The sequence below is a fragment of the Melopsittacus undulatus genome (assembly GCF_012275295.1).
Source record: "Melopsittacus undulatus isolate bMelUnd1 chromosome W unlocalized genomic scaffold, bMelUnd1.mat.Z SUPER_W_unloc_1, whole genome shotgun sequence".
Classification (NCBI taxonomy): domain Eukaryota; kingdom Metazoa; phylum Chordata; class Aves; order Psittaciformes; family Psittaculidae; genus Melopsittacus; species Melopsittacus undulatus.
In genome coordinates, this window is record NW_022993942.1 from 2709970 (window position 1) to 2735382 (window position 25413).

The window sequence follows — 25413 nt, forward strand, 5'->3', positions numbered from 1 at the left end:
CCCAAGCCTCATGCGATGTGAGGGAGGCAGAGCCTCTGCGGGGACGCCTGCTAAGGTTGAGCCTGCCACCTCGCACTGCAATGATGCTTTTTGGAGCTACTTTCCTGATACTTTTCACAAGGTCCTTGTGCTATGCTCTCTATGTGGGACTGTATAAAGGGAATAATGGTTGTATGGATTTTGTGTTTTAAATATTGTAGTTGTCTGGAGTGTATGTGGGATCCCATGTGCATATATGTGTGTCTGTGTGTGTTTGTAATGAACGCAGAAAGTGTCCTGTGTAATTTTTGTTGTCAGGTTCATGTAAAAGTTTTAACAGGTAGCAGTTTAACCTTTTGGGCAAGAAAAGGTTAATGCAAAAGTGCAAACATTCTAGCTGTTATTAATTACTGTAGTTTTGATGTATATTGCTTCAAGTTTGTTTTTCTAGACAACATGCATATGTAATCAAACAAAAAAAACAAACAAAAAAAAAAAAAAACCTGAAAATTAACAGCTTGAATATGCATGCTTGTAAAGTAGCTATTATTAGAGGTTGTGATTTTGCATATAACACCACCTGTATTTACTAGCCACTTGCTAACAAGAAACTATACTTTGTATTGTATGGAATTGTCACTTGTGAAAGAGATGTTAGAGTATACAGATTTGCAGTAGCTGCTAGAAAATGCTGAGGTAAAAGCTAGAAAGATTCTAAAATAATGGTAGTGTTATAAAGCAGGTAATGGAACAAATTAAGAGGGTGGGAGAACTCCACTGTTATCAGAGAGCTATCCAGGAGAAAAGGGTAGGCCCAGCTGCTACACGTTTTCATCAGGAACCTAAAGAGAAGCAGGTTGAACAACCTGTAGTTCAATATAAGAATCCCAAAACAGGACTGTGGGAGGGACCAGTTCCAGTATTATATTGGGGCCGAGGTTATGTTGTTATCTCTATCCCCACAGGACCAAGGTGGATTCCGGCCAAGTGGGTCAAGATTAGCCATGCCGCAACGCCTAAAAGTGACAGTGTTCAAAATCGGAATGATGATGACACTCATGACGGGAATGATGTCAAATCCGTTGTTTCTGAAGCCCCCCAGGGAAAACATCTGGGTAACGATAGCTAAAATAACCAGACAATCATCTATTTGTTTAGCCTTAGGGTCTGTGACCTCTCCATTCCGCACTTGTCTGATAGGGACCCCTACATGGGAGCCCAATGAGTTTAAAGCGTTTGTAAGTAATGTATCTGTCCTCGATTTCACCACAGTGAAGGCCTTTTTACCTCCAGCTGCTAACACGGCTGCAAAACAAGATGGTGGCTGGCAATGTCAAATAGTGTTAAATCTGAACAAAACATTGTATGAGGAACCACAGGAATTAGAGCTTTTTGGCAGCTTAAACACCACCAATAGTACACAAGGAGGTGGATGGTTCAGTTTTATATCAAGAAATAACAATCAATGGAAAACACCCCATACCTTAAATTCTTTTCTAACCTTGAACGATGTAAATCAAGCTTTATACTCAAATTGTAATGCCACCAACATTACCCGACCACATGCTCTGCCACCAGGAATATTTTTGATTTGTGGAGACAGAGCTTGGAACGGAGTGCCCAGCAATTTACAGGGAGGACCATGTTGTCTAGGGAAATTGGTATTATTTCACCCCAATATAAGTATGCTACAAAATTGGGCTCGCAAAAGAAACAAACGTGATTTACATGATCTGAAATGTGAAGGCATAGGCGATCCTGTCTTTTGGTCAGAATTTCGAAGTGTTGCAACTGCAGCACTTCTTCTGGGAGCCGCAGCTCGAAAAGCATTGTATTTAGCAAAACAGATGGCTTGTTGGACAAAAAATGAAATCAATCGAACTTCAAAAGTTTTAGATTTATTATCTCAAGATTCAGTTAGCACACAACATGCTGTACTGCAGAATAGAGCTGCCATAGATTTTTTGCTTTTAGCACAGGGCCATGGGTGTGAAGAATTTGAAGGTATGTGCTGTATGGAATTAAGCAATCACTCTCAATCTATATATGCTCGCATTAATGAATTGAGAAACCATCTAAATGATTTGAAGGAGCAAAATGGATGGGATCTATCTGCTCTTTTACGAGGTTTGGGGATCTCAGGGTGGTTACAAGGACTGCTTAAAGAAGGGTTACGTTTGTTATTTGTTATCATTGTTATGATTGTTGGCTTTAAAATTGTTATGACATGTATTACCAAGCAAATCACGAAAATGGCAGGGGTTGCTGTACCACAAGAAAACGGGGGAAATGTGGAGCCACATATTCAGCAGTGGCTTGCAGAACGCGGAATTAAGGACATGGTGACCTTGGAAGAATGCTACTAGCAAGATCAGCAGAGAGAGAAATGTTCAGTAAACAGGACAAAAAGAATTTGGGGATTCACGGAGTGCTGGGAACTGTGAATTGTTGGCAAGCGTACAAGGTCAAGTTCTCACACCTGTGCTTAACCAATCGTGAGCTCAGCTTTTGCAATATGCATGAGCTAATTAATTATATTATAAAAACATGTGTATGCTTATGAATAAACGGAACTCTGCCGACCTTACATGGGGATGCAGTTTTTCCCTCCGCTGTCCTTCCCTTCAACATATGACTGCCATCAGATAGAAAGACATCCACCAATTCTGTACTATTTTTTGTCGATTGCATTCCTCCGATTCCAATAACTCCTGTGGCAACGGCTTGTAGGGGCCAAGCTGACGATATGGTATGATAGTAACATCAGCCCCTGTGTCGATTAGCATAGGCAGTTTAATTATTTGATTATTATGGCCCCGTATAGAGACCTGGTCCTCGGGTTTGTGCTTTGCAATATCCAATGCAAACAAAATGTGTGGGATTCCTGTGGAACCCCATGCCTGATTTCCTCTGATTTTTTGCCCCATCTGGGGAACTTTTGCTTCAAATGGAACTAATTGAGCTATTTTAGAATCCTTGGGGATGTGTACTGGGGGTGCATGTGTCTGCACCATGATCCCAATGTTTCCAGTATAATCAGCATCAACTACGCCTGGTAATACAAAGACTCCTGTCCTGGATGTTGATGAGCATCCTAATAGCAAAGCACATAACCCATGACCAAGGGGCCCACTTAATGTAGATGGAATGCAATGGACAGAAGTATCAGTAATGGTAAAATCTATTGCTGTTGCCACGTCCACTCCGGCACTCCCTGCTGTGGCGGAGGGGACGCAGTCCAGACACCCTGATTTTGTGTCATCGCACGGGGTGGTGTTGCGCTCACCACCAAGTTTCCCAACAGGGTTCCATCTTTCTTAAAACTAGAATGACATGCTGCTGCTGTGTGACCATGTCTGTCACATCTAGCACAAACGCTTGAGCTGCTGCCCTGGGGCGGGCGACATTTCTTTGCAGTGCATTGTTTTTTAACATGTCCCAGCTGTCCACAATTATGACATTTTACACCCTTCATGCCCCCTCGATCATCCTGACCTTGTTGTAGAAGAGGTCTGACAGCAGCGGCAAAGGCATGTGCCATATATTCCGCCTTTTCCTCTGTTGTGCCCACCTTAGAGCATGCATCCATCATTTCTTGTAATCCAGCAGATTTTGGCAAAGCCTGTAAAATACGCTTACAAATCGGGTTAGCATTTTCCATAGCTAAGGACATAAGCACAGACTCTTTAGCATTAGATGCCAAATCAATATTCTTTCCAATAGCATCTGTTAATCTATCGATAAATTGCATGTAAGGCTCAGTAGCTCCCTGTTTTACTGATGTATAAGAGGGATTAGGTTTTCCTGCCTCTGGCACAGCTTTTAAGGCAGCTAATGTCAATTGCTGTGCTTGCCATAAAACCTCAACCCTCATATGAGTCTGTACTGCATCAGGATGAAATTGGCCCCTCCCTAGTAACATGTCAGATGTGATACCATGTAAAGGGTCAGTGGGATTGCGAGCTAAGTTGTCATCAGCAGCTCTTGCAGCTAACTCTTCAAACCCACTCTTAAAGTGTAAGACCTGAGAGGGGGTTAATAAAATTGCAGCTATTCGATAACAATCACTAGGAGTTAACAGCATACTAGAAAATAAGGCAGTTAGCATCTGTTGAGTATATGAGGAAGACAACCCATATTGAGCAATTGCTCCTTTTAGTTCTTTCATAGCCTTCCAATCCATAGGAGTCCAGAGAGGTTGCCCTTGGGCATTCACAATAACTGGAAATGCAGAAGGGACATCAATCGGTAAAATAGTGCCATCTATAATTGCATCTTGAATAAGACCACGCCATCTCAGGGCACTGGGAGCAGCTTGCTGAGAGAGTGCCGGAGTTGGTGGTAGCGGCACCTGAAAAGGGTTAACTTCTGTGGATTGCTTGAGACCTTGCTCCTTATCTTTAGGCCCCAGCTCCTCCAGGCGGTCTCGTAAATCTTGTAGCTTTTGATCTAACAGCTTTGACCAGCGATGCCATTCCTGGCTATTTTGCGGCTCCGACGGGAGCGATGCAAGTGCTGGTGTCAAAGGCAAAGGGGGGTGTTGTAAAGTGGGAATTTTATTATCCTCCTCAAAAGGTTCTCTCTCCCCGTCCGTAGGGGGTGGTGGGCCGGGGGAGAGATATTGTCTGCCTCTGGGGCAGTAGCATCACGAAAAGGATTAACCATAGGTGGTCGTGGTCGCGTACCCTCCCTCTCCCAAGCCCCCTCATCGCGTGTTGCGGGGTAGGAGGGGGGCACTGGGTCCTCAAACATCCATACTTTCTGACGCACGGGCTTTCGAGCTGGAGCCGCCTCGCCCGAAACCAACACTCCGGCTGCTACCGGTGCACCAGCAGCAGCCGACTGTTGCTCAGGCGAGTCTGAAAACATCGGAAAGGCAGACATGGCTACTTCCTTCTCAACTTTCATAGCAGTTAATGTCTCTTTTAACAGTCACCACAGTGTGGCAAGGGGCCTTGCCTCCTTTGACCCTTGGGAATTATAGTCCCACAAACACAACAAACACAACACACACAAACACAAACCAACAAAAAACAAACAAAAACAAACAAAAAAACCCAAATACAACAAACACAAACAAACACAAAAACAACTTTCTCCCAAGTCTCCATCTTAAAAGCTTCACCAACCTCCACAATTAGCTTTTTCTTTTTACACCAGAGTAAAAGCCTCTTCAGAGTTTCATCATCATACTTTATCCCTCTCTCAGAAAGGATATGTTGGAAGGGCTTCAGCATTACTTCATCTTCTTTACTTAACTGGTTTCCCATCCTTAAGCTCCCTTCCAACCGTCAGACTGCTTACCTTATTTGCACTGCACAGTGTCTTCCGGGCTCACAAGGCTCCGATCCGAGGATTCCCTCCTCCGAGGCTTCTGCCTCCCGATCTTGGTCCGGCCAGATCGATTCCAGCCGATTTCTTCACGGCCCAGCGATTCACACCCTCTTCCGTTTCAATGTGAACTTATAGAGGGTCCCTGTTCGGGCGCCATTTGCCGCGGAACAGACTCAGTCAGAGATCAATGTGATCAGACAAAAAGCCATTTATTAGAAAGCATTAACTCCTTATATACTATTGCTTACACACACCTACAGCAATTTGGCATATCATGATTGGATACTTGTCTTGAAGACCCTTAGTGACTAACATATAATTGGTTAAGCACAGGTGTGAGAACTTGACCTCGAAAGCTTGCCAACAGTCCACAGTTCTCATCACTCAGTGAATTACAGCTTCTTCTTATCTTGCTTGCTTAAGCTTCCTCAGGCCTCCCACGGCCTTGCTGTATCCCTCGGAGTTATTCAGAGATCATGTACCAAATATCCATTCTCCTGTGAGAACACTGTCTCCACAAGAACTATATATATATACTGAATACACTGTGACAAAAAGGATACTTTGTTATGCCTCTCACTCATGAGAGGGAATCAACTCTTAGCTAGGTTCTCACCCAGTACAATCACCTGTGTTTATTGGGGTTTTATCCCCTTTCCTTTTTAGTTTTATATTATCTTTCCTTGTTATTTCCCTTAGCAGCACTTGTCATGGTTTAAGCCCAGCCAGTAACTTGGAACCATGCAGCCTCTTGCTCACTACCCCCTTCTTTCTCCCCCCACTCCCAGAGGGATGGGGAGGAAAATTGAAGGAATGTAACTCCCATGGGTTGAAAAAAGAACCTAAGTTATAATACAAAACCACTACTGCTACCACCAATAAGAATAATGATAAAGGGAAGAGAATACAATTTTTCACCACCCACCAACTGATATCCAGCCTGACCCAAGCAGCATTCTCCACCTTCTGGGTAACTCCCCCCAGTTTATATACTGGGCATGAAATGCTGTGGTATGGAATACCCCTTTGGCTAATTTAAGTCAGGTGTCATCTCTGCTTCCTCCCAGCTTCCTGTGCCCCTCCTCACTGGCAGAGCATGAGACTGAAAAAGTCCTTGATCAGAGTAAACATTACTTAGCAACAACTAAAAACATTGGTGTGTTATCAGACTAAAGTTAAAAACACAGCACTGCATCAGGTACTAAGAAAAAGTGACTGCTACTGCTGAACCCAGGACAGTAATAGTTTTATATTATTGTAGCAGGATTGATACGTAAAATGGATATTTGTCTCAACCATTTTGTCCTAACAAAGAAATTGATTCGTCATTAGTCAAAGTAATTATGATTTAGAACCACCATCTTTCTCTCAAATGGTATTTCTGAATGCATGAGGCAAACTGATGGGAAAATGGTATATAGGAGTACAATGGCAAAAGCATTAGTATCAAAATTAACTATCTCAAATTTCTTGTGGGGATGCTGAGGCAATACAATAGACCAGAACAACTGCTGTGATGATGTAAAGAATCTTATTTTTGGTTTACAAGTCATCTGATAAGAGCATCCACATTAGAAATTGTATTATTGCAACTGTTCTTGTTGTGAAATACGAATTCACTTCTCTAAACAAGATAACAACGTTTTATTAAGAGACAAAGTGAATAAAGCAAAAGCAAACAGCGCTGGGCGCGTGACCGTAGCCAGAGGCGCACATGATTAGTGCTTGTTACAGGTTTATATACTTTCACAATTCCATTAGTCACAGACATATTCATAATCCCTGCATGTAGGCAGGGAACATTATCATTAAGTCCAGTAATTTAGTATCATAAGTCTCCTCCTCTCGGTGTCTGCACACTGCTCTTCAATAATTGTGGGCAGGGGTCTTGAGGATGAAGTAAGCAGTTTTCCTCATGTGAGTAGGGGTCTTCAAGATGAAGTAAGCAGTCTTCCTCACAGTGTACTTTCCACCTTTGGCACAGTTGGATGCTCCAGTAATCACACAACTTGCTAAAACCAGCCATATCTGTAATTATTCTAATAACTAACAAAGATTTAATGACCTTCCTGCAAAATTTATAGCAGGACGGGCAGACAAGGAGTATCCCAAGCTAGCAGATGGTTGGGAGGCTCTGTCTCTAAACTAACTGATAAGTACAAGGATGGTGTAAAACAACTCCTTCATGTTTAGTGGGGTCACTAAATCTTGTTATCTCACCACAGACAACACAAACATTGTTCTTTAAAACTAAAGACACTTTAGAGGACCAGTGTGAAACAATTAACTCACCTTTAGTGGGGCCACTAAATTCCACAGGCTAACAACATAAACATTGTTCTGTCTACAACCTAATTTAAGCTAAAAAGTACTTTAACTCTATATTTTACAGGCATCAGCTTTTCTTCTATCAAGCATGCACCCCCCCTTTCTTCTTTTTACCTTTACAGATTCTTCTACTCCGTTTTGCTCATCTTGTGTCTTTATCAAGCTTTGTTTTTGTTACTATAACCTTGTATAGTTATATCCACATAACCGCATCTATGATAATTGCGAAAGCCAATACATTTATGTGTTTAATCACATTGTCTAGGTGAAATTAGCACTGAACATACTCTGTGTGCTTTTAAGGATTTCAAACAGCTCCAACAGCCCATGCAGTTACCTCCTTTGAAGGAGCTTGTTTCAGGCACTTGAGCCCCTACAGTTGACTACATGCATGCTTTCAGTTCTTCCTAAGCGTGAAGAAAATTATCCTTGCTGCAACCATCCTCACAAGGCATGAAGTGAAGGCAAAGAGCATAATTATGGCAGTTTCTCTACCAAAAGATTATATGACTGCGTGACATTTCAATCTCTAACGTGCAAACTCACACCCCTCTCTCTCCTCCAGGGCGGCAGGTCTCTTCCAAGCCTCAAACCGCCCTGCCAGAAGTTCCTACAAACGCCAATAACGTCACTCTCACACACACCACCCATCCGCGTCGCTGGGGCATTTGCCCAGACACAGTCACTTCCCACAGCGACCAAGGCGCAGCCGACTGTACTGTCGCTGACGTCCATCAGCTCTTTTCCTGCCATAGTCACTCCTTAGAAAAGCTACGGATCTAATCGTGCTGCGAAGAAGGGGGAGAGGAAAAGTAGGAAGAAGAGGAAGCTGGCTTTTCCCAGTATGCTTCGCGTGTGGTAGAAGTTGGTGCGCTTGCGTGCTATGTGGCTGGTTTTCAGCTCTACGCAAGATGGCGACGGGTTCCTCGGATCCCCTGGAAGAGATGCTGCTCTTCACTGAGGAGGTGGATGAGAAGGTGGTCAGTGATCTGGTGGGCTCTTTAGAATCGCAGCTGACCGGCGGAAAAAATTCTGTCGAGGTGCTCCAGCTCAGGACTTTTGCCCCGTCCCAACAGCAGCAGCACCAGGGGAGCCTAGTAGAGGGCAGCAGCCCCGTTCGGCAGCAGCAAGGGCATCCCGTGTCTCCTTCTACTCCCCGGGCACAGGAGGCGGCGGTGAGGTGCCCTGGAGTCGCGGAGAGCCGAGCTCCTGTTCAGGGGCAGCTCCCGTTCCCCCCGGCAGTGGCGGTGGCAGGGAGGGGAGTGAGTGTAAACAGTAGTAGTGTGCAGCAATCACATGGAGCGGCTCTCAGCGGCGGCGACAACCCCGGCGCGCTCGCCGCCCTTGCACCGCCCCAGCCCGTTGCTCCCCCGCCTGCCGGCGTCCCTGCCCAGTCTTTGAACAACCACGTAACTGCCAGCGCTGCTGCCCGGGGCGCGAGGAGCCCCAGCGGCAGTCTGCCCGCCGCCGACAGCGCGGTGCTGCAGCGCAATAAGGCCGCAGAGGGTAGCGGGACCTCGGAGGGAGCGGCGGAGAGTGTTTCTACCGCCGCCACCACCACGTCACTCCCTGGCAAGGCGGCGCCCAACGGGGAGGGCGCCTGGGGCCAGCAGGCGGCAGTCCTATTAGCCAGCAGCCACGGCAGAACCGATGCCGCTACGGCACAGACCAAGTCCGCGCACGGCCCGCTCCCCGCAGTAAACGCACTCGGTACTTCCCTTAGCCCCGCGCCTGTCACCCCACCGGGGCAGGGCTCGACTGCCAACTGCACTCCGCCGGGCCCCGCCGCGCCCAAGCTAGCGGTTAGCGCTGCCAAGGCGGGCGCTGTCCCTTCAGCCGCCCCCCAGGCCCTATCACCCCGTCTGGCGCTGGGCGCTGCCTCCAGGATCATGGCCCCGCAGCTGATCGTGAGGCCGTCACAGCAGACCACCATCCAGCTGCCCCCCGGTTTCACCATCTCGCCCGGTAAGTGAATCGCATCGGGACTCGGGGTAACCTTTTCTCTTTCTCTTTTTCTTTTTTTTTTTTTTTTCCTTTGGCTGAGGTTGATTTTACGTTTTTATCGCCCAAAGTTGTTTGCTCGACGCGATGGAAAAAAAAAGAAGAGGCACGTGTTTGAGTCACGATGTGTGACAAACAGGTTGCCGTTAATGAGGGTGTAATTGGTACGGGAGGGGCGGTTGCTAATGCAATGTAATTGCGACTGTTGTGGGGCCAGTTATTTGTTCTGTCCTGGAGTGAGAGCAGTAGCCACGGTAAGTTATTTTGGAACAGTGTAGTGAGCAGTCGTGATCCAGATAAAAAGTTGGGGTGTGAGTGAAGAATAACTTTATATGTGCCTTGAAGGATTCTATTTACTGCTTGACTTCTGATAGACTTGAAAAAATTTTTCTTTTTCAAGGGGCATCTTTTGCTATGAATCAGGTGGCAAGATACGGTCTGACGTGTATAATCTAAAACTTTTAATTTTTGAGATTTCTAACTTTACTGAAGCAAGTTAAAGGCTGCTATAAAGCTACAGTCTGGGCAAAGAGATTCAGAGCAGCCCTGTGGAGAAGGACTTGGGGGTGTTGGACGATGAGAAAATGACCATGAGCCAGCAGTGTGCACTCACAGCCCAGAAAGCCAACTGTATCCTGGGCTGCATCCAAAGGAGCATGACCAGCAGGTCAAAGGAGGTGATCCTGCCCCTCTACTCTGCTCTCGTGAGACCTCACCTGGAGTATTGTCTACAATTCTGGTGTCCTCAACATAAGAAGGACATGGAACTGTTGGAACAAGTCCAGAGGAGGCCACGAGGATGATCAGGGGACTGGAGCACCTCCCATATGAAGACCGGCTGAGAAAGTTGGGGCTGTTCAGCCTGGAGAAGAGAAGGCTGCGTGGAGACCTCAGAGCAGCCTTCCAGTATTTGAACGGGGGCTATAGGGATGCTGGGCATGGACTGTTCGTTAGGGACTGTAGTGGTAGGACAAGGGATAAGGGGTTAAAACTTAAACAGGGGAGGTTTAGATTGGATATAAGGAAGAAATTCTTGACTGAGGGTGGTGAGGTACTGGAATGGGTTGCCCAGGGAGGTTGTGAATGCTCCATCCCTGGCAGTGTTCAAGGCCAGGTTGCACAGAGCCTTGGGTGGCATGGTTTAGTGTGAGGTGTCCCTGCCCATGGCAGGGGGTTTGGAACTAGATGATCTGAAGGTTCTTTCCAACCCTAGCTATTCTATGATTCTAAGTGTTATTGTGTCATTCTCTGCTGCATCTGGACAATCTTCACATCACCAATTATATTCTTATATTTATATTGTATTGTTATATTTTTTTCCAATTCTGAAGTAATGGTTGGATCCTGTTTATTCTTATCTTAATTTCTTAACTTTCATTACTAAAAATCTAAGTTCAGAAAGGCTGTTAACTAACCAAAACAGCATCCCTTCATCCTGGTAATTCCTAATTGTGTATTATTTTAGCTGAAATTCTGAAGGGTTCTGTGGTCCCCTACTTAAATTTTCATGTTGCTAAAAGCTGGTAAGTTTGTGCCTTCTTGATTTAGGAGATGATTTAACATTTGAACTGGTTTTGGTATAGTTTTGCTATTAATATGAATAGCATGATAATATGTGGAACCATTGATGTGGTCTGAAACAACTTCTTCCATCATTTTCTTAAAATATTTCTTAAAATATTTGATATTTATTAGTGAAGTTTCAAGGCCAGGTTGGATGAAGCCTTGGGTGATATGGTTTAGTGTGAGGTGTCCCTGCCCATGGCAGGGGGGTTGGAACTATATGATCTTAAGGTCCTTTCCAACCCTAACTATTCTATGATTCTATGATTCTAAAAATGTGATGGTGTAGAAGCTAACTTCTAAGCAAAGGCTCAGTAGTTGTATATTTGGCCATAGTTTGGGAAGTCCTGCTCCAGATTCTAATGCTCCAAACATAAAAAGCTTAGGGGTTTCAGACAGATAAGAGGTTGCTGTTCAGCCTACATTAATGACTTTGATTTCCAATTGTTAATCTGTTTGATAGTTATCATAATTGCATATGATAATGTGTATAATAACTTTGCATGCAGTTGTGGAAGTTTCTTGTGTTGATACTTTGTTCTGCTACTTAATTTTCAAACAAAAGAGGCCTTTAAAGCAATCTGGTCCAAGATTTAAATGTTATGGAAATAATACTGTTATAATGGAATCAAATCCAAATTTTAACTTTTAAGTCAGCTTGAAATCCATTGTATTTTCATAAACAGTAAGATAGTATGTTCTGAAGTGAAGTTATTCAGGAAATGCAGTGTTGTTGAGTTTTCACTCTGTTGTGGTTTAAAACCCCACCTCAGTCTCCCGCAGTACCACACACCTCTTTTCCCCCCCACCTCCCCACTCCCGGAGGTATGGGGAGGAGAATTGGAGGAATATAACTCCCACGGGTTGAGATAAAAACCAATCTAGCAATTAAGGTATAACACAAATCACTACTGCCACCACTAATAAAAACAACGATAGAGGAAATAAACAAGGAGAGAGAATACGATACCACCCGCTGAAACGAGCCCAACCCGGAAAAGAGCTTCCAGCCAACTTCCAGTTACCTCCCCGAGCATGACGTGCTGTGGTATGGAATACCTCCCCGGCTAGCCCAGGCCAGGCACCTTATCTCTCCTTTCTCCTGGCTTCCCCTCCTCCCTGGCAGAGCATGAGCTCAGAAAAGGCCTTGGACAAAACCAAATATTTGAGCAGTAACTCAAAACATACTTGCTATCAGCAACCGTTCTCAGCCCAAAAGTCAAAACACAGACTGCACCAGCTACCAAGAAGGAGAAAAATGACTGCTACTGCTGAACCCAGGACATTCTTAAAATTGGTGGATCATTTATAATTAATTATGGCACTCCCACAATGTAAACTTCTTTCTAAAGCAGAAATGTAGAATCGCCTTTTGAGAATAAGTTATTTTAGCATATAATAAGCATAAGTTGTGTGTCTTGTCTTTATGTGGTTAACAGGAAAAAATAATCTCATAATTTAACTGGGTTCTAATTTGTGCATATTGCTCAGTAAAAGAAATTTCAAGTCCTCCAAACTAAATTAAAACATAGCATTAATACATGAACATTTATGCATCTATATGTCTGCAACTTTTATTGAAACTGTGGCATGTGCTGCAATTAATTTGTCATTTCCATTAATTTTTTTTATTCAGAATTGATTTTAGAAAATTGGAAGATAAATTAACACACTTGTGAATCTGTGTAATGAAAATAGAACATGTAGTTTTTAATGTGGGGTAGGCATTATCCTATGAGGGTTTCTACATAAGGTTCACAATGTAATCAGAGGAGGGATATGTGTTTGGCCAGTTGTCAGTGTACTGGTATTTTTGTGTCTGGATTGTTTAGGAATGGCATATACCAAGTATATAATCTGCTTACAGAATTATCTGCAAATATAAAAGATGAGGTTTGATGCTTAAATGGCTAATGAACCTTAAAAGTTATATTTTAAAAGATGTTTTATGGGTTTCTTTCAACTTTTCTTTTAAAAATTGCTCTCTGGTCTTAGAGAGTTATGAACATGGCTTTTGGATGTGATCCTTCCTGTAGCACTCTATGCCTTTAACCTTAAAGCTTGATTTCCAAAATTCTTTTGTCTGTAGTGGCAGAAATTTGCCTCCTGTTTGTTTTTAGTAGGGAGGGTTGCCTGGGAGCACCGAAGACTGTGAGTGACGGCTTTTATTGGTGCTGCAGTTTACTCATGTGTTCATCCTATGATTTGTATTTGTATTTCTATGTTAGCATCTGAAAGACTTTCTTGGTATAGGCTACATCTGATTTTTTTTCTTGTTATGATAGTATCAGATTTCTTTATCCTGGTGGTATGTTGTAAGCCATGTCCTTTTACTGAGGTGTGGTGGTGGTTGTTTTTTTTGTGGGGTGTTTTGTGGTTGTTGTTGTTTGTTTGGTTTGGTTTTTTGGTTGTTCTTTTTTGTTTTACTTTGCATTGTTAATTAGAAGTGGATGTATACTTTTACCATTTTTCTCTTGAAAGCTGAAAAAATATATATGAAGCATTTTGCACATAGAGATAAGTTGCAGAAACAGTGTCTACTGACTGTTACCAGCAGAATAAAAGTGACTTCTTAGACTCTTATATTTTTTGTTCTCCTGTAGTTGCAGGCAAGATGTTTTCCTGTTTATAGACCTGTTGTACCATATCTAGGCTAAATTATTAAAGTGTATTCTGGAACTAACTTGGAAATTCTTTTAAATAATCTGTCTGGGGAATTGTTCCTTAATAAGGAAGCACTTTATATGCTTTGCAGTGATCTTGAGTAAGTGTGAAGCTCCAGGTAATCTAGGGACCAAGTTAGCTATTGTCTCCCCTTTTTCTGGAAAGCTTAAGACAAAACTTGATGGCACTGGCTGTGTTGCGTAGAAGGCCTCTATTTGTGGAATGTGTTACCAGAAAATAATCTGAAAAAAATATCATTTACTTCCAGAAAGTGTTAGAAAACACTTCCCAAGTACACTGCTAATTTTAAAGCAATTTCTTTGGTGTTTTCCTAAAATACCTGTACTTGTATCATTTTGTGCTGAGAAGTGGCAGTGTTGGTTCTCTGAGTTTGGTGATATTTTTTTTCTTGATGTCTAAATCACAGGTAGTGCCTCCCAATATGTTGATGATGGGTACTAAATAAATTAATCTGTTAATGCTCAATGACTAACTAGATCTCAAATATTGTATGCTCAGAAATGTGGCTGGCCTGATGTTTGTGTGTACACTTCCTCTAAAGCTGTTGTGTCACTGTCCCTGGTATGTTCATACTGAATTTTATTCTTGACTACTGGATTATCGCTGTAGTTTACTTTTAATGAATATTTCTTTTTCATTTTATTCTGCTGACCCTGACTAGATTGCTGAAAGTATGCCTATACACTCAAGTGACCTTTTTTTAGTCACTGTTATCCATAAACTACAGTTATTTGAATTCCAAACTAATTTGTTATTTTGTCTGCTGGTGGGGGCTACTTTTCTTCCTTGAAATAACATCTCATGCTGCACCAGAATAAAAAAAGAATATACAGTATAAATAAAAATGTACAGTGCTATATATAAGCTTTACTTTATATTCTGTAGTTATAGTTCTTTATATATAATTCTTTATAGTTATTGTTATTTTGTTCTCATTAGATATGGTCTTGGTGCGCATGGATGTTGGACAGCTTGTAATGATGCCTCAGCAGGCTCTAGCACAGGCTCAAATGCAGGCTCAACTACACATGCAGGGACAGGGTCCTGTCAGCATGTCTCAGAGACTTTCTGTGCCCACAACTGGCCCTATTTTTCGCCTATCAACAACTCAGGTATGTCTGGCTTAATTTCACTTTACTATTGTGCATTGCGTTTTCCTTCATCTTACATATTGTTAGTTCATGTGTGTTTGCAAATGTGCTTTCCTCGCCTTTTTTTTGTTGTGAAAACACTAAATACTTATTCAAATACAGTTTTTTTTTTCTGAGGCCTAAGATTTTTTTTCATATTTCAGAACATAAAAAAAAAATATACTTTATAGAGTCTCTCAAGACCTTGTTCAGACTATGAGATCGTCGGAGGCTAGAAGGCTCAATCTTAGCCTGAACTTAATTTGAACTCTGGACCACTGGTTCAGTAAGTGCCCCTTGTTCCTCTGAATCAGAAGCACTGTGATCCCAACATGCTGAATGGATGCACGGGATAGCTAGATTCTAATAAAAATTAGAAAAGGCCAACCACATTCAATACAAGGATTTTCAAGAATTAACTTTTCAAATGCACTTTATTAAAAAAAAAAGAAAAAGGTTTGATTCCTTTGCTTCACCTCCAAGTATAATAGGTCTACACTTAGTTTTGTCTGTGTCATGACTACATTTCCTTTTTTATTTGGATTGACAGAATAGTGTACTTCCCTACCCCAAAATCTTCAGTGGAGTGTGCTTATTTCAAAACAGAAGTGATGTATATTCAAGGATAAAGGGGTATTGCTTTTTAGATTACTTGATAGGCTGCATTGGTTTAAAATTGCTTAGGGAGGCTGTTCAGCTTCAGTCCATTTGGGGTTAGAGGTGAACTATCTTACTAAAATGTAGAGGCAAACATCTTTGGATGTTAGTGCAGAGCAGCTGTGCCATAATAATAGGCAGAGTTTAAGGTAGTTTTGCCTACAATCTGTGTTTGCAGAAGTGGTAAATAATTCTGAATGGAAAGCGATGAAGAGATGCCTTTATATTTTTTAACTGCAGGTTGTGTAGGTTGCTTGAAATAACTTAAATGTGTGTTTCCTGATGTTTACCATTTGATTACTGTCATGGTTTAAGCCAAGCTGGTAACTCAGAACGACACAGCTGCTTGCTCACTCCCCTGCACCCCTTCCTTCCCCTGCTCCCAGAGGGATAGGGAGGAGAATCAAAAGAATGTAACTCCCACAGGTTGAGGTAAGAACAGTCCAGTAATTAAGGTATAACAAAAAACCACTACTGCTACCACCAATAATAATAATAAGGGAAGTAACAAGGGAAGAGAATACAAATGCTCACCACCCACCGACCGATACCCAGCCCAACCCAAGCAGTGACCTAGCCCTTCCGGGTAACTGCCCCAGTTTACCTACTGGGCATGACTTGCTGTGGTATGGAATACCCCTTTGGCTAGTTTGGGTCAGGTGTCCTGTTGCTGTTTCCTCCCGGCTTCCCCTCCTATCTGGCAGAGCATGAGACTCAGAAAGTCCTTGGTCAGAGTAGACATTACTGAGAAACAACTAAAAACATTGGTGTTATCAGTGTTGTTCCCAGGCTGAAAGTCAAAAGCATAGCACTGCACCAGCTACTAAGGATTGCGGCGAACAGGGCGGGCAAACAGAGCGTGTTGAGGCAGTTTGTGCGGCAGTTTGCGTGGGCAGGTGAGCGGGCTAACCGCCTCATCAAGAGGACTCATCTGGAGCGCAGGAGGAGGAAGGAGTGCTTGTTTGTGTGGAGAGACAGAGACAAATTGATTGACCAGATAGCTCATGGTCACCACACGATCAAAAGCTGCAGTGAGGAATAATGTGGGTATCCAGACTGAACCTTCCTGCAGACATGTGGCTGTGCAGATCTCTGGCTGCAGTGAATGCCTGAGCCTGGCAGTTGTATTGGAGGGAGCCAGTGACACTGCTTGTGTTCGCTGTGAGCAAATAAATGATCTGCTCAGGCAGGTGGTTGAACTGAGGGAGGAGGTAGAAAGGTTGAGAGCCATCAGAGAATGTGAAAGTGAAATAGATTGGTGGAGCCACAGCCTAAGGCAGGGGCAGAGGGAAGTGTTTGAACAAGTGATGGATCCCCTTCCCTCCTACCACCAGACAGAAGGAGAGAACTTAAGGGACAAGGATGTATGGAGGGAGGTCCCTCCTCGGAGAGGTAAGCGAAAACCCTCACAATCCCTTCCTCCTTCCCAGTTGCCCTTGAATAACAGGTATGAGATCTTGGAACTACAGGGCCAGGTAAATAGAGATGGAGAGGTACATCTATCTAGTGAGTCACCTAGGGCTTGTCACTCACCCCCATGCCTTAGAACTTCCTCAACCAAGAAGAAAAGAAGAGTAATTGTGGTGGGTGACTCCCTTCTGAGAGGAACTGAAGGGCCCATTTGTTGACCGGATCCATCCCACAGGGAAGTCTGCTGCCTACCTGGGGCTCAGATTAGAGATGTTAAAAAGAAACTCTCTGATCTGGTGCAGCCCTCTGACTACTATCCGCTGCTGGTTTTTCAGGTCGGCAGTGATGAACTTATTACAAGGAGGGCAAGGGCAATGAAGAGAGACTTCAGGGCCCTGGGATGGCTGGTTAAAGGGTCTGGAGCGCAAGTGGTGTTTGCCTCCATACCTGTTACAAGCAAGGGTGAAGAGATAAATAGTAAGAGTCTGCAGATTGATGTATGGCTACGTGACTGGTGCCAAAGGCAGGGTTTTGGGTTTTTCAGTCATGGGCTGCTGTATGAGACACCTGGTTTGCTGGTGGCAGGTGGGATACACCAGTCCCAGAGAGGGAAAAGGGTTTTGGGGCAGGATTTAGCAGGGCTTATTGACAGGGCTTAAAACTAGATCTGAAGGGGGGAGGGGATTTAACTGGGCCTGTTAGAGACAAGCCCAAGAGAAACATGCTACAGCTTGAAGGATGGCGGACTAGGGAGGACTATCAATCTACTGTTTCATTTGTGGGAAAGGAGAGTTGTTTAGACCCTCTCCTGCAGAGGAAAAAGGGTACTAGGGCAAGAGTTAGCAGAGCTCACTCACAGAGCTTCAGGTTAGATTCAGAGTGTGAGGGGGTTGTAGCTGAACTAGTGGGGCATTGTTCTAGTATTAATGAAGACCAGAAGGCCTCCCGCCTCCTGAGAGTGCCATCATTGTGTTCTGCTCGCTCCCTGAAATGCCTGTACACCAATGCACGCAGCATGGGGAATAAACAGGAGTTAGAAGTGTGTGTGCGGTCCAAAGGTTATGATCTGGTGGCAATTACAGAGACATGGTGGGACAGCTCACATGACTGGAATGTGGTCATGGATGGCTATGTGCTTTTTAGGAATGATAGGTCAGCAAAGTGAGGTGGTGGAGTTGCTCTTTATGTGAGAGAGCGACTAGAATGTATTGAGTTCTGTCCAGGGGCAGATGAGGAGCAAGTGGAAAGCCTGTGGGTACAAAATAAGGGGCAGACTCGTATGGGTGATACAGCTGTGAGGGTCTATTAAAGACCTCCTGATCAGGATGAAGGAGTTGATGAGGCTTTCTCCAGGCAACTAGAAGCAGCCTCACAACTACATACCTTGGTCCTCATGGGGGATTTTAACTACCCCGATATTTGCTGTGAGACTCACACAGCCAGTCATTCACAGTCCAGGAGGTTCCTCCAGTGCATTGATGATAACTTCTTAATGCAAATGGTGGACAAACCAACTAGGAGAGGAGCGCTGCTAAATTTAGTACTCGCCAACAAGGAGGGTTTGGTTGAAGTGGTGATGGTCAATGGCAGCCTTGGCTGCAGTGACCATGAGATGGTGGAGTTTAGGATCCTGAGTGGGAGGAACAGAATACCTAGCAAGGCCACAGTTCTGGATTTCCGAAGGGCCAACTTTGGCCTCTTCAATCAACTGCTAAGGGAAGTCTCATGGGAAAGGGTACTAGGTGGTAAAGGGGCTCAAGATAGTTGGTCAGCATTCAAGGACCACTTCTTCCAAGCTCAGGATCAGAGTGTCACAATGGGCAAGAAATCAAGTAAGAGATCTAGGAGACCGGCATGGTTAAACAAGGAACTCCTGGGCAAATTCATGTGGAAAAAGAGAATCTATGGATTATGGAAGGAGGGGTTGGCCACCTGGGAGGAATATAGAACAGTTGTTAGAGGATGTAGGGAGGCAATCAGGACAGCTAAGGCCTCCTTGGAACTTAATCTTGCAAGTCGGATTAAGGACAATAGAAAGGGCTTCTTCAAATACATAGCAAATAAAACTAACACAAGAGGCAATATAGGCCCACTGCTGAACAACGTGGGTGCCCTGGATGCAGCGGATATAAGGAAGGCAGAGGTGCTGAATGCTTTCTTTGCCTCTGTCTTTACTCCTGCAGACTCTCCCCAGGGGCCCCAGATTCCTGTAGCCCCAGAAGGAGTCAGGACAAAGGAGGAGTTTGCTTTGGTAGATGAGGATTGTGTTAGGGAACAGTTAAGCAGTCTGGACATCTATAAATCAATGGGTTCGGATGGAATAGACCCACGGGTGCTGAGGGAGCTGGCAGAGGTCATTGCTAGGCCACTCTCCATCATCTTTGGTAAGTCCTGGGAAATGGGAGAGGTGCCTGAGGATTGGAGGATGGCAAATGTCACGCCACTCTATAAGAAGGGCAAGAAGGAGGACCCGGGTAATTATAAACCTGTCAGCCTTACCTCCATCCCTGGAAAAGTGACGGAACAACTTATTCTTGATGCCATCTCTAGACAGATCAAGGATGAGGGGGTCATTAAGAGCAGCCAACATGGTTTTACCAGGGGGAAGACATGTCTGACGAAGCTTATAGTCTTCTACAAGGAAGTGACTAGGTGGAGGGATGATGGTAGAGTGGTAGATGTGGTTTTTCTTGATTTCAGTAAGGCATTTGATACTGTCTCCCACAGCATTCTCATAGACAAGCTAAGGAAGTGTGGGCTTGACTATCAGGTAGTGAGGTAGATCAAGAACTGGTTGAAAGGAAGACGGTAGAGAGTTGTGGTCAATGGGGCAGAATCTAGCTGGAGGTCTGTGACTAGTGGAGTCCCTCAGGGGTCGGTGCTGGGACCAGTGCTGTTTAATATTTTCATCAACGACCTGGATGAGGGAACCGAGTGTACCCTCAGCAAGTTCTCTGATGACACTAAATTGGGAGGAGTGGCTGACACACCAGAAGGCTGTGTTGCCATTCAGCGAGACCTGGACAGGCTGGAGAGTTGGGCAGGGAGAAACTTGATGAAATTCAACAAGAGCAAGTGTAGAGTCTTGCATCTGGGGAAGAACAACCCCATGTACCAGTACAGGTTGGGGGTTGACCTGCTGGAAAGGAGTGAAGGGGAAAGGGACCTGGGGATCCTGGTGGATAGGAGGATGACCATGAGCCAGCAATGTACCCTTGTGGCCAAGAAGGCAAATGGCATCCTAGGGTGCATTAGAAAGGGGGTGGTTAGTAGGGCAAGAGAGGTTCTCCTCCCCCTCTACTCTGCCTTGGTGTGGCCACATCTGGAATATTGCGTCCCCTTCTGGGCCCCCCAGTTCAAGAAGGACAGGGAATTGCTTGAAAGAGTCCAGCGCAGAGCCACAAAGATGATTAAAGGAGTGGAACACCTCCCTTATGAGGAGAGGCTGAGGGAGCTGGGTCTCTTTAGCTTGGAGGAGACTGAAGGGTGACCTCATCAATGTTTACAAATATGTAAAGGGTGGGTGTCAGGATGATGGAGCTAGGCTTTTTTCAGTGATATCCAGTGGTAGGACAAGGGGCAATGGGTGTAAACTGGAGCATAGTAGGTTCCATGTTAACATCAGGAAGAACTTCTTCACTGTAAGAGTGACTGGAACAGGTTGCCCAGGGAGGTTGTGGAGTCTCCTACGTTGGAGATATTCAAGGCCCGCCTGGACAAGTTCCTGTGTGATGTACTCTAGGTTTCCCTGCTCTTGCAGGGGGGTTGGACTAGATGATCTTTCGAGGTCCCTTCCAACCTTTGGGATTCTGTGATTCTGTGAAAAATGACTGCTACTGCTGAACCCAGGGCGGTATCCATCCCTTATTCCATACTGTTCATGTCATGATCAGATCCTTTATTTTTCAATATACCATCACTCTTGTGTCATGTATATATATACACATATACCCATCCACGCACACAAAAGAGGGAGATAGCATTCCGTAGTGCATGTCCCAGTTCCTATAAAGCTGCTGAGTCTGTCCAGACCATGATGTCGGGCCTCACCTCTTGTAACAGTCTTTCAAAGCAGGAGTGATGGTGTGCAGTGTTGGACTGCTGCCTGCTGATGCCACTGTGGAACTTGTCTGGTCACTGCTGAGCTTGTCTGTTATCATCAGAGTATATTCTTTTTGTTGGGATGATGGAGGGAAGTCAGGACCAGTCACTCGTGACCTAAAGACATCTAGTTGGTGGGCTATTGTCGTGGTTTAAAACCAAACCACAGTCTCGTGCACTCATTCCCTCCCCTTTCTCCCCCTACTCCCAGAGAGTTAGGAAGGAGAATCCAAAGAATGTAGCCCCCACGGGTTGAGATAAGAACAGTTTAATAACTAAGGTATAACACAAATCACTACTACTACTACTACTACAAATAATAATGAAAAAGCAAATAACAAGTGAAGAGATTGCAACACCTCACCAGCCGCCGACCCATAGCTCACCCCACCCAGCCCGACCAAGCACCGACCGATACCTCCTCCATCCCCCCAGAGCTCCAGCCCTTCTGGGTCTCTCCCAATTACATCCCGGGTATGACATGCTATGGTATGGAATACCTCTTTGGCTTGCCTGGGTCAGGTGTCCTGCCTCTCCTTCCTCCTAGCTTCCCCTCCTTCCTGGCAGAGCATGAGCTCAGAAAAATCCTTGGACGAACCAAACATTTGAACAGTAACTCAAAACATACTTGCTATCAGCAACCGTTCTCGGCCCGAAAGTCAAAACACAGCACTGCACCAGCTACCAAGAAGGTGAAAAAATGACTGCTACTGCTGAACCCAGGGCAGCTATAGAAGTGCTACATGGCAGGCAACAGCATATAACTGAGTTCATTGGCTGTTTTCTTCTAAAATCAAATCCCCTTGAAGTACACATCAGACTTCCCAATCTTCCTGCATTACCCACCATGTATATCCAGGTCCCTAATGAAAAGCAATCCCACGAGTGGGTTTGCCTTTACCTGAAGCAGGAATAACCCAGACTGTCTTCCCCAGCAAATTCTTTATGTGTATCACAGGAAATTTATCCCCTTCTACAGTATGTAAAAGTTCTGACTGGGCTGGGCCAGCCCTGTTGGCAGATCCTCTGGAGTTGACCAATCAGGAGGCTTTTGGTAAATGTGTACCCCAGTATTTGAAAGTCCCACCACACTCTCCATGTAATTTGTAACAGCCCATTGTACCATTTAATTTTCCCAGAGGCTGGTGCATGGTAGGGGATGTGACATACCCACTCAATGCCATGTTCTTTGGCCCAAGTGTCTATAAGTTTGTTCCAGAAATGAGTCCCATTTTCTGACTTACTTCTGTCTGTGGTGCCTTGTCTCCACAAAATCTGTTTCTCAAGGCCCAGGATAGTGTTCTGGGCAGTGGCGTGCGGCCTAGTTTACGTTTCCAACCATCTCGTAGTTGCTTCCACCATGGTAAGCACATGGTACTTGCTTTTGTGGGTTGGTGGGAGTGTGATATAATCAATCTGACAGGCCTCCCTGTGGCGTATCAAAGACGGACTCAAGTTCTGGTGAAATTTGGAGACCTTTATTGCTCCTCTCGCATCCCTTTTGTAGTGTACTAAGCAGTGATTTTCCACTCATCATACTTCCTTGTCATACTGATTCAGCAAAACCACTAAGGATTACAAAGACCATAAATATTTCCATCAGTTGGTCTGTTTTTGGGTTGCACATCCTCCTTTATCTTCCAAACCACCTGCTTTTTTTGCTAACGAATTGTAATACTTCATTGTTCTCTTTAGGGTTCCCAAAGCTTAAGCCCAAAATGGTTCACCTGGATCCATTTCATTAACTATTTCTGTCCTGTTACCCACACCTCCCCATATTTGTTCTTCAGCCATCGTCCTCCATACCAAAGAGGCTTTAACAGTTTAGCTTGCTTAATTGCAACACGTTTCACAGTTGTGAATAACCTGGGCAATAGTGTCCATTGTTAAATCCACCCCTCGATCATGAGCCCATCTGTATGTTGCATCTCTGCTCTGATGGCCTGAAGTGTCATGGGCCGACCGGGCCAAAAATAATTTGCCTTTATGTTGCCAATCTAAGTGCATCTGAGCCACGTCAGTCTTAACAGCTTGTTACACCTGTTGATTGTTCTGGTGTTCCTCAGTGGCCCGACTCTTAGGTATGTGGGCATCTACATGGCGGACCCTCACCACCAGCTTCTGCACCCGGGCAGCGATATCTTGCCGCAGTGCAGCAGCCCAGATGGGTTTCCCTGTGCGTTACCAGTTGCTCTGCTTCCATTGCTGCAACCACTCCCACAGGGCATTTGCTGCCATCCATGACTCGGTATAAAGTCCTGGCCACTTTTCTCATTCAGCAATGTCCAAGGCCAGCTGGATGGCTTTCACCTTGGCAAACTGACTCAATTCACCCTCTCCTTCAACATTTTCAGCAACTTGCCTTCGGGGACTCCATACAGCTGCCTTCCATCTCTGATGCTTTCCGACAATACGGCAGGACTCATCAGTAAACAAGGCATATTGCTTTTCCCTTTCTGACAGTTTATTATATGGTGGGGCCTCTTCAGCATGCATCACCTCCTCCTCTGGTGACATTCCAAAATCTTTGCCTTCTGGCCAGTCCATGATGACTTCTAGAATGCCTGGACGACTGGGATTTCCTAACTGAGCTCGTTGTGTAATTAGTGCAGCCCACATACTCCATGTAGCATCGGTTGCATGATGTGTAGAAGAGATGCTGCCTTTGAACAACCAGCCCAGCACAGGCCACTGGGGTGCCAGGAGGAGCTGTGCTTCAGTGCCAATCACTTCTGAAGCAGCTCGAACCCCTTCATAGGCTGCCAGGATCTCTTTTTTGTGGGAATTCTTAAAAGAGCCAAGGCCACATAGTGAGCTATCCCGATACCCTGAGCCTTTTTACTGTAATGTAAGAAGATATTTTGCAGGCATAAGCAAGGTCAATTGTCTTTTTCGGCCTCTGTAATTTTTTACTGAAAACGTGCAGAGAATGATCCCAGCCAAGGTTGTAGTTTCCCACTGTATTTTTAGAGTAAGGTATTTAATCGCAATTATAACAAGTTATAAACATTAGCTTTGTAAACGGTAGTAACCTCTAGACTAACCAATTAGAGCTCAGTATCCAAGGCTGTTACATAAGAGACCTAAGGGTTTAAGGGTATAAAAGGAGCACTGTATCTGAATAAACTTTGGCAATCACTTGATCGCATTGATCGTCTCTGCCTTGTCTGTGACTCCTACGTCAACACTTTTTCATTTGGGATATAGCTGGCCTCAGATCCTTTGTATCCCCAACTCTAAAAGCCGAGGGGTCAACCTTTATTCTTCCCTGCAGCTTTCTGCCAGAGCAGAGGCTCCAGGTAGGACCATTCTACCTGGCTGCAGTGTAGAGTACATTTTTTAAATCTCACCCTGTCTGGACTGGTCCAAGGGCTACTGCATGAACTATCTCATTTAATTTACTCCAATACTTGTTGCTCAGGGCCCCATTTGAAATCCTTCTTCTTCTGGGTGACATGATAGAGAGGGCTTACAATCAAGCTAATTTGGGATGTGCATTCTCCAGAACCCCACAACACCCAAGAATGCTTGTATTTCTTTCTCTTTAGATGGTGGAGACTTTGCTGTTATCTTGTTGATTACATCTATGGGAATCCTTTGATGCCTGTCTTGCCATTTTATTCCGAAAAATTGAATCTCCTGTGCAGGTCCCTTGACCTTACTCTGTTTTATTGCAAAACTATCTTTCAGCAGGATTTTGATTATTTTCCTCCCTTTCTCAAAAAGTTCTTCTGCTGTATCACTCCACACGATGCATTTGCAATGTCAGCTGTATCATACCACTTGGCTGCCTTTTATTCCAGTTCATGCTGAAGTTCCAGCACGTCCAGTACAGCAGCACTCAAGGGTGGTGTGAATTCATTCAGGCCACGAGAGTCTACTGTTAATCTCCGCTCTCTGTTAGACTTTCGTACTGGTTGTATGGGGCCAATAAAGCGTGAACGAGTCCTACTGATCACTCCTTGGCTCTTCAGTCTAGAGATCGGGTTATGGATGGGAATCAGGGAGTCTCAGTTGGTGCGATATTGCCGCCGTTGCACTGTTGTGGTTGTGATAGGCATTTGTTCTTCGACCTTCAGCAACCCCACAACAGAAGGATCTTCTGAGAGACCAAGCAAGGTGGAGAGCTGCTCAATTTCCTCAGTCTCCAAAGCAGCCCATTGGCACCCTTTTGGGTCTTTGAAGTATCCTCTCTTGAGGTAGTCTATGCTAAGGATGCATGGAG

At 44.6% G+C, this 25413-nt stretch overlaps 1 protein-coding gene across 1 annotated transcript in view; it reads left to right on the forward strand.

The window, feature by feature from the left end:
• The first annotated feature begins 8552 nt into the window (after nucleotides 1–8552).
• The window catches only part of LOC117438186 (transcription initiation factor TFIID subunit 4-like), a 274292-nt gene continuing 257431 nt past the window's right edge, over nucleotides 8553–25413 (forward strand). The window contains exons 1-2 of the mRNA XM_034073658.1: nucleotides 8553–9606; nucleotides 14830–15002. Of these exons, the coding sequence (XP_033929549.1) occupies nucleotides 8553–9606; nucleotides 14830–15002 (1227 nt within the window). The remainder of the gene's footprint in view (nucleotides 9607–14829; nucleotides 15003–25413) is intronic.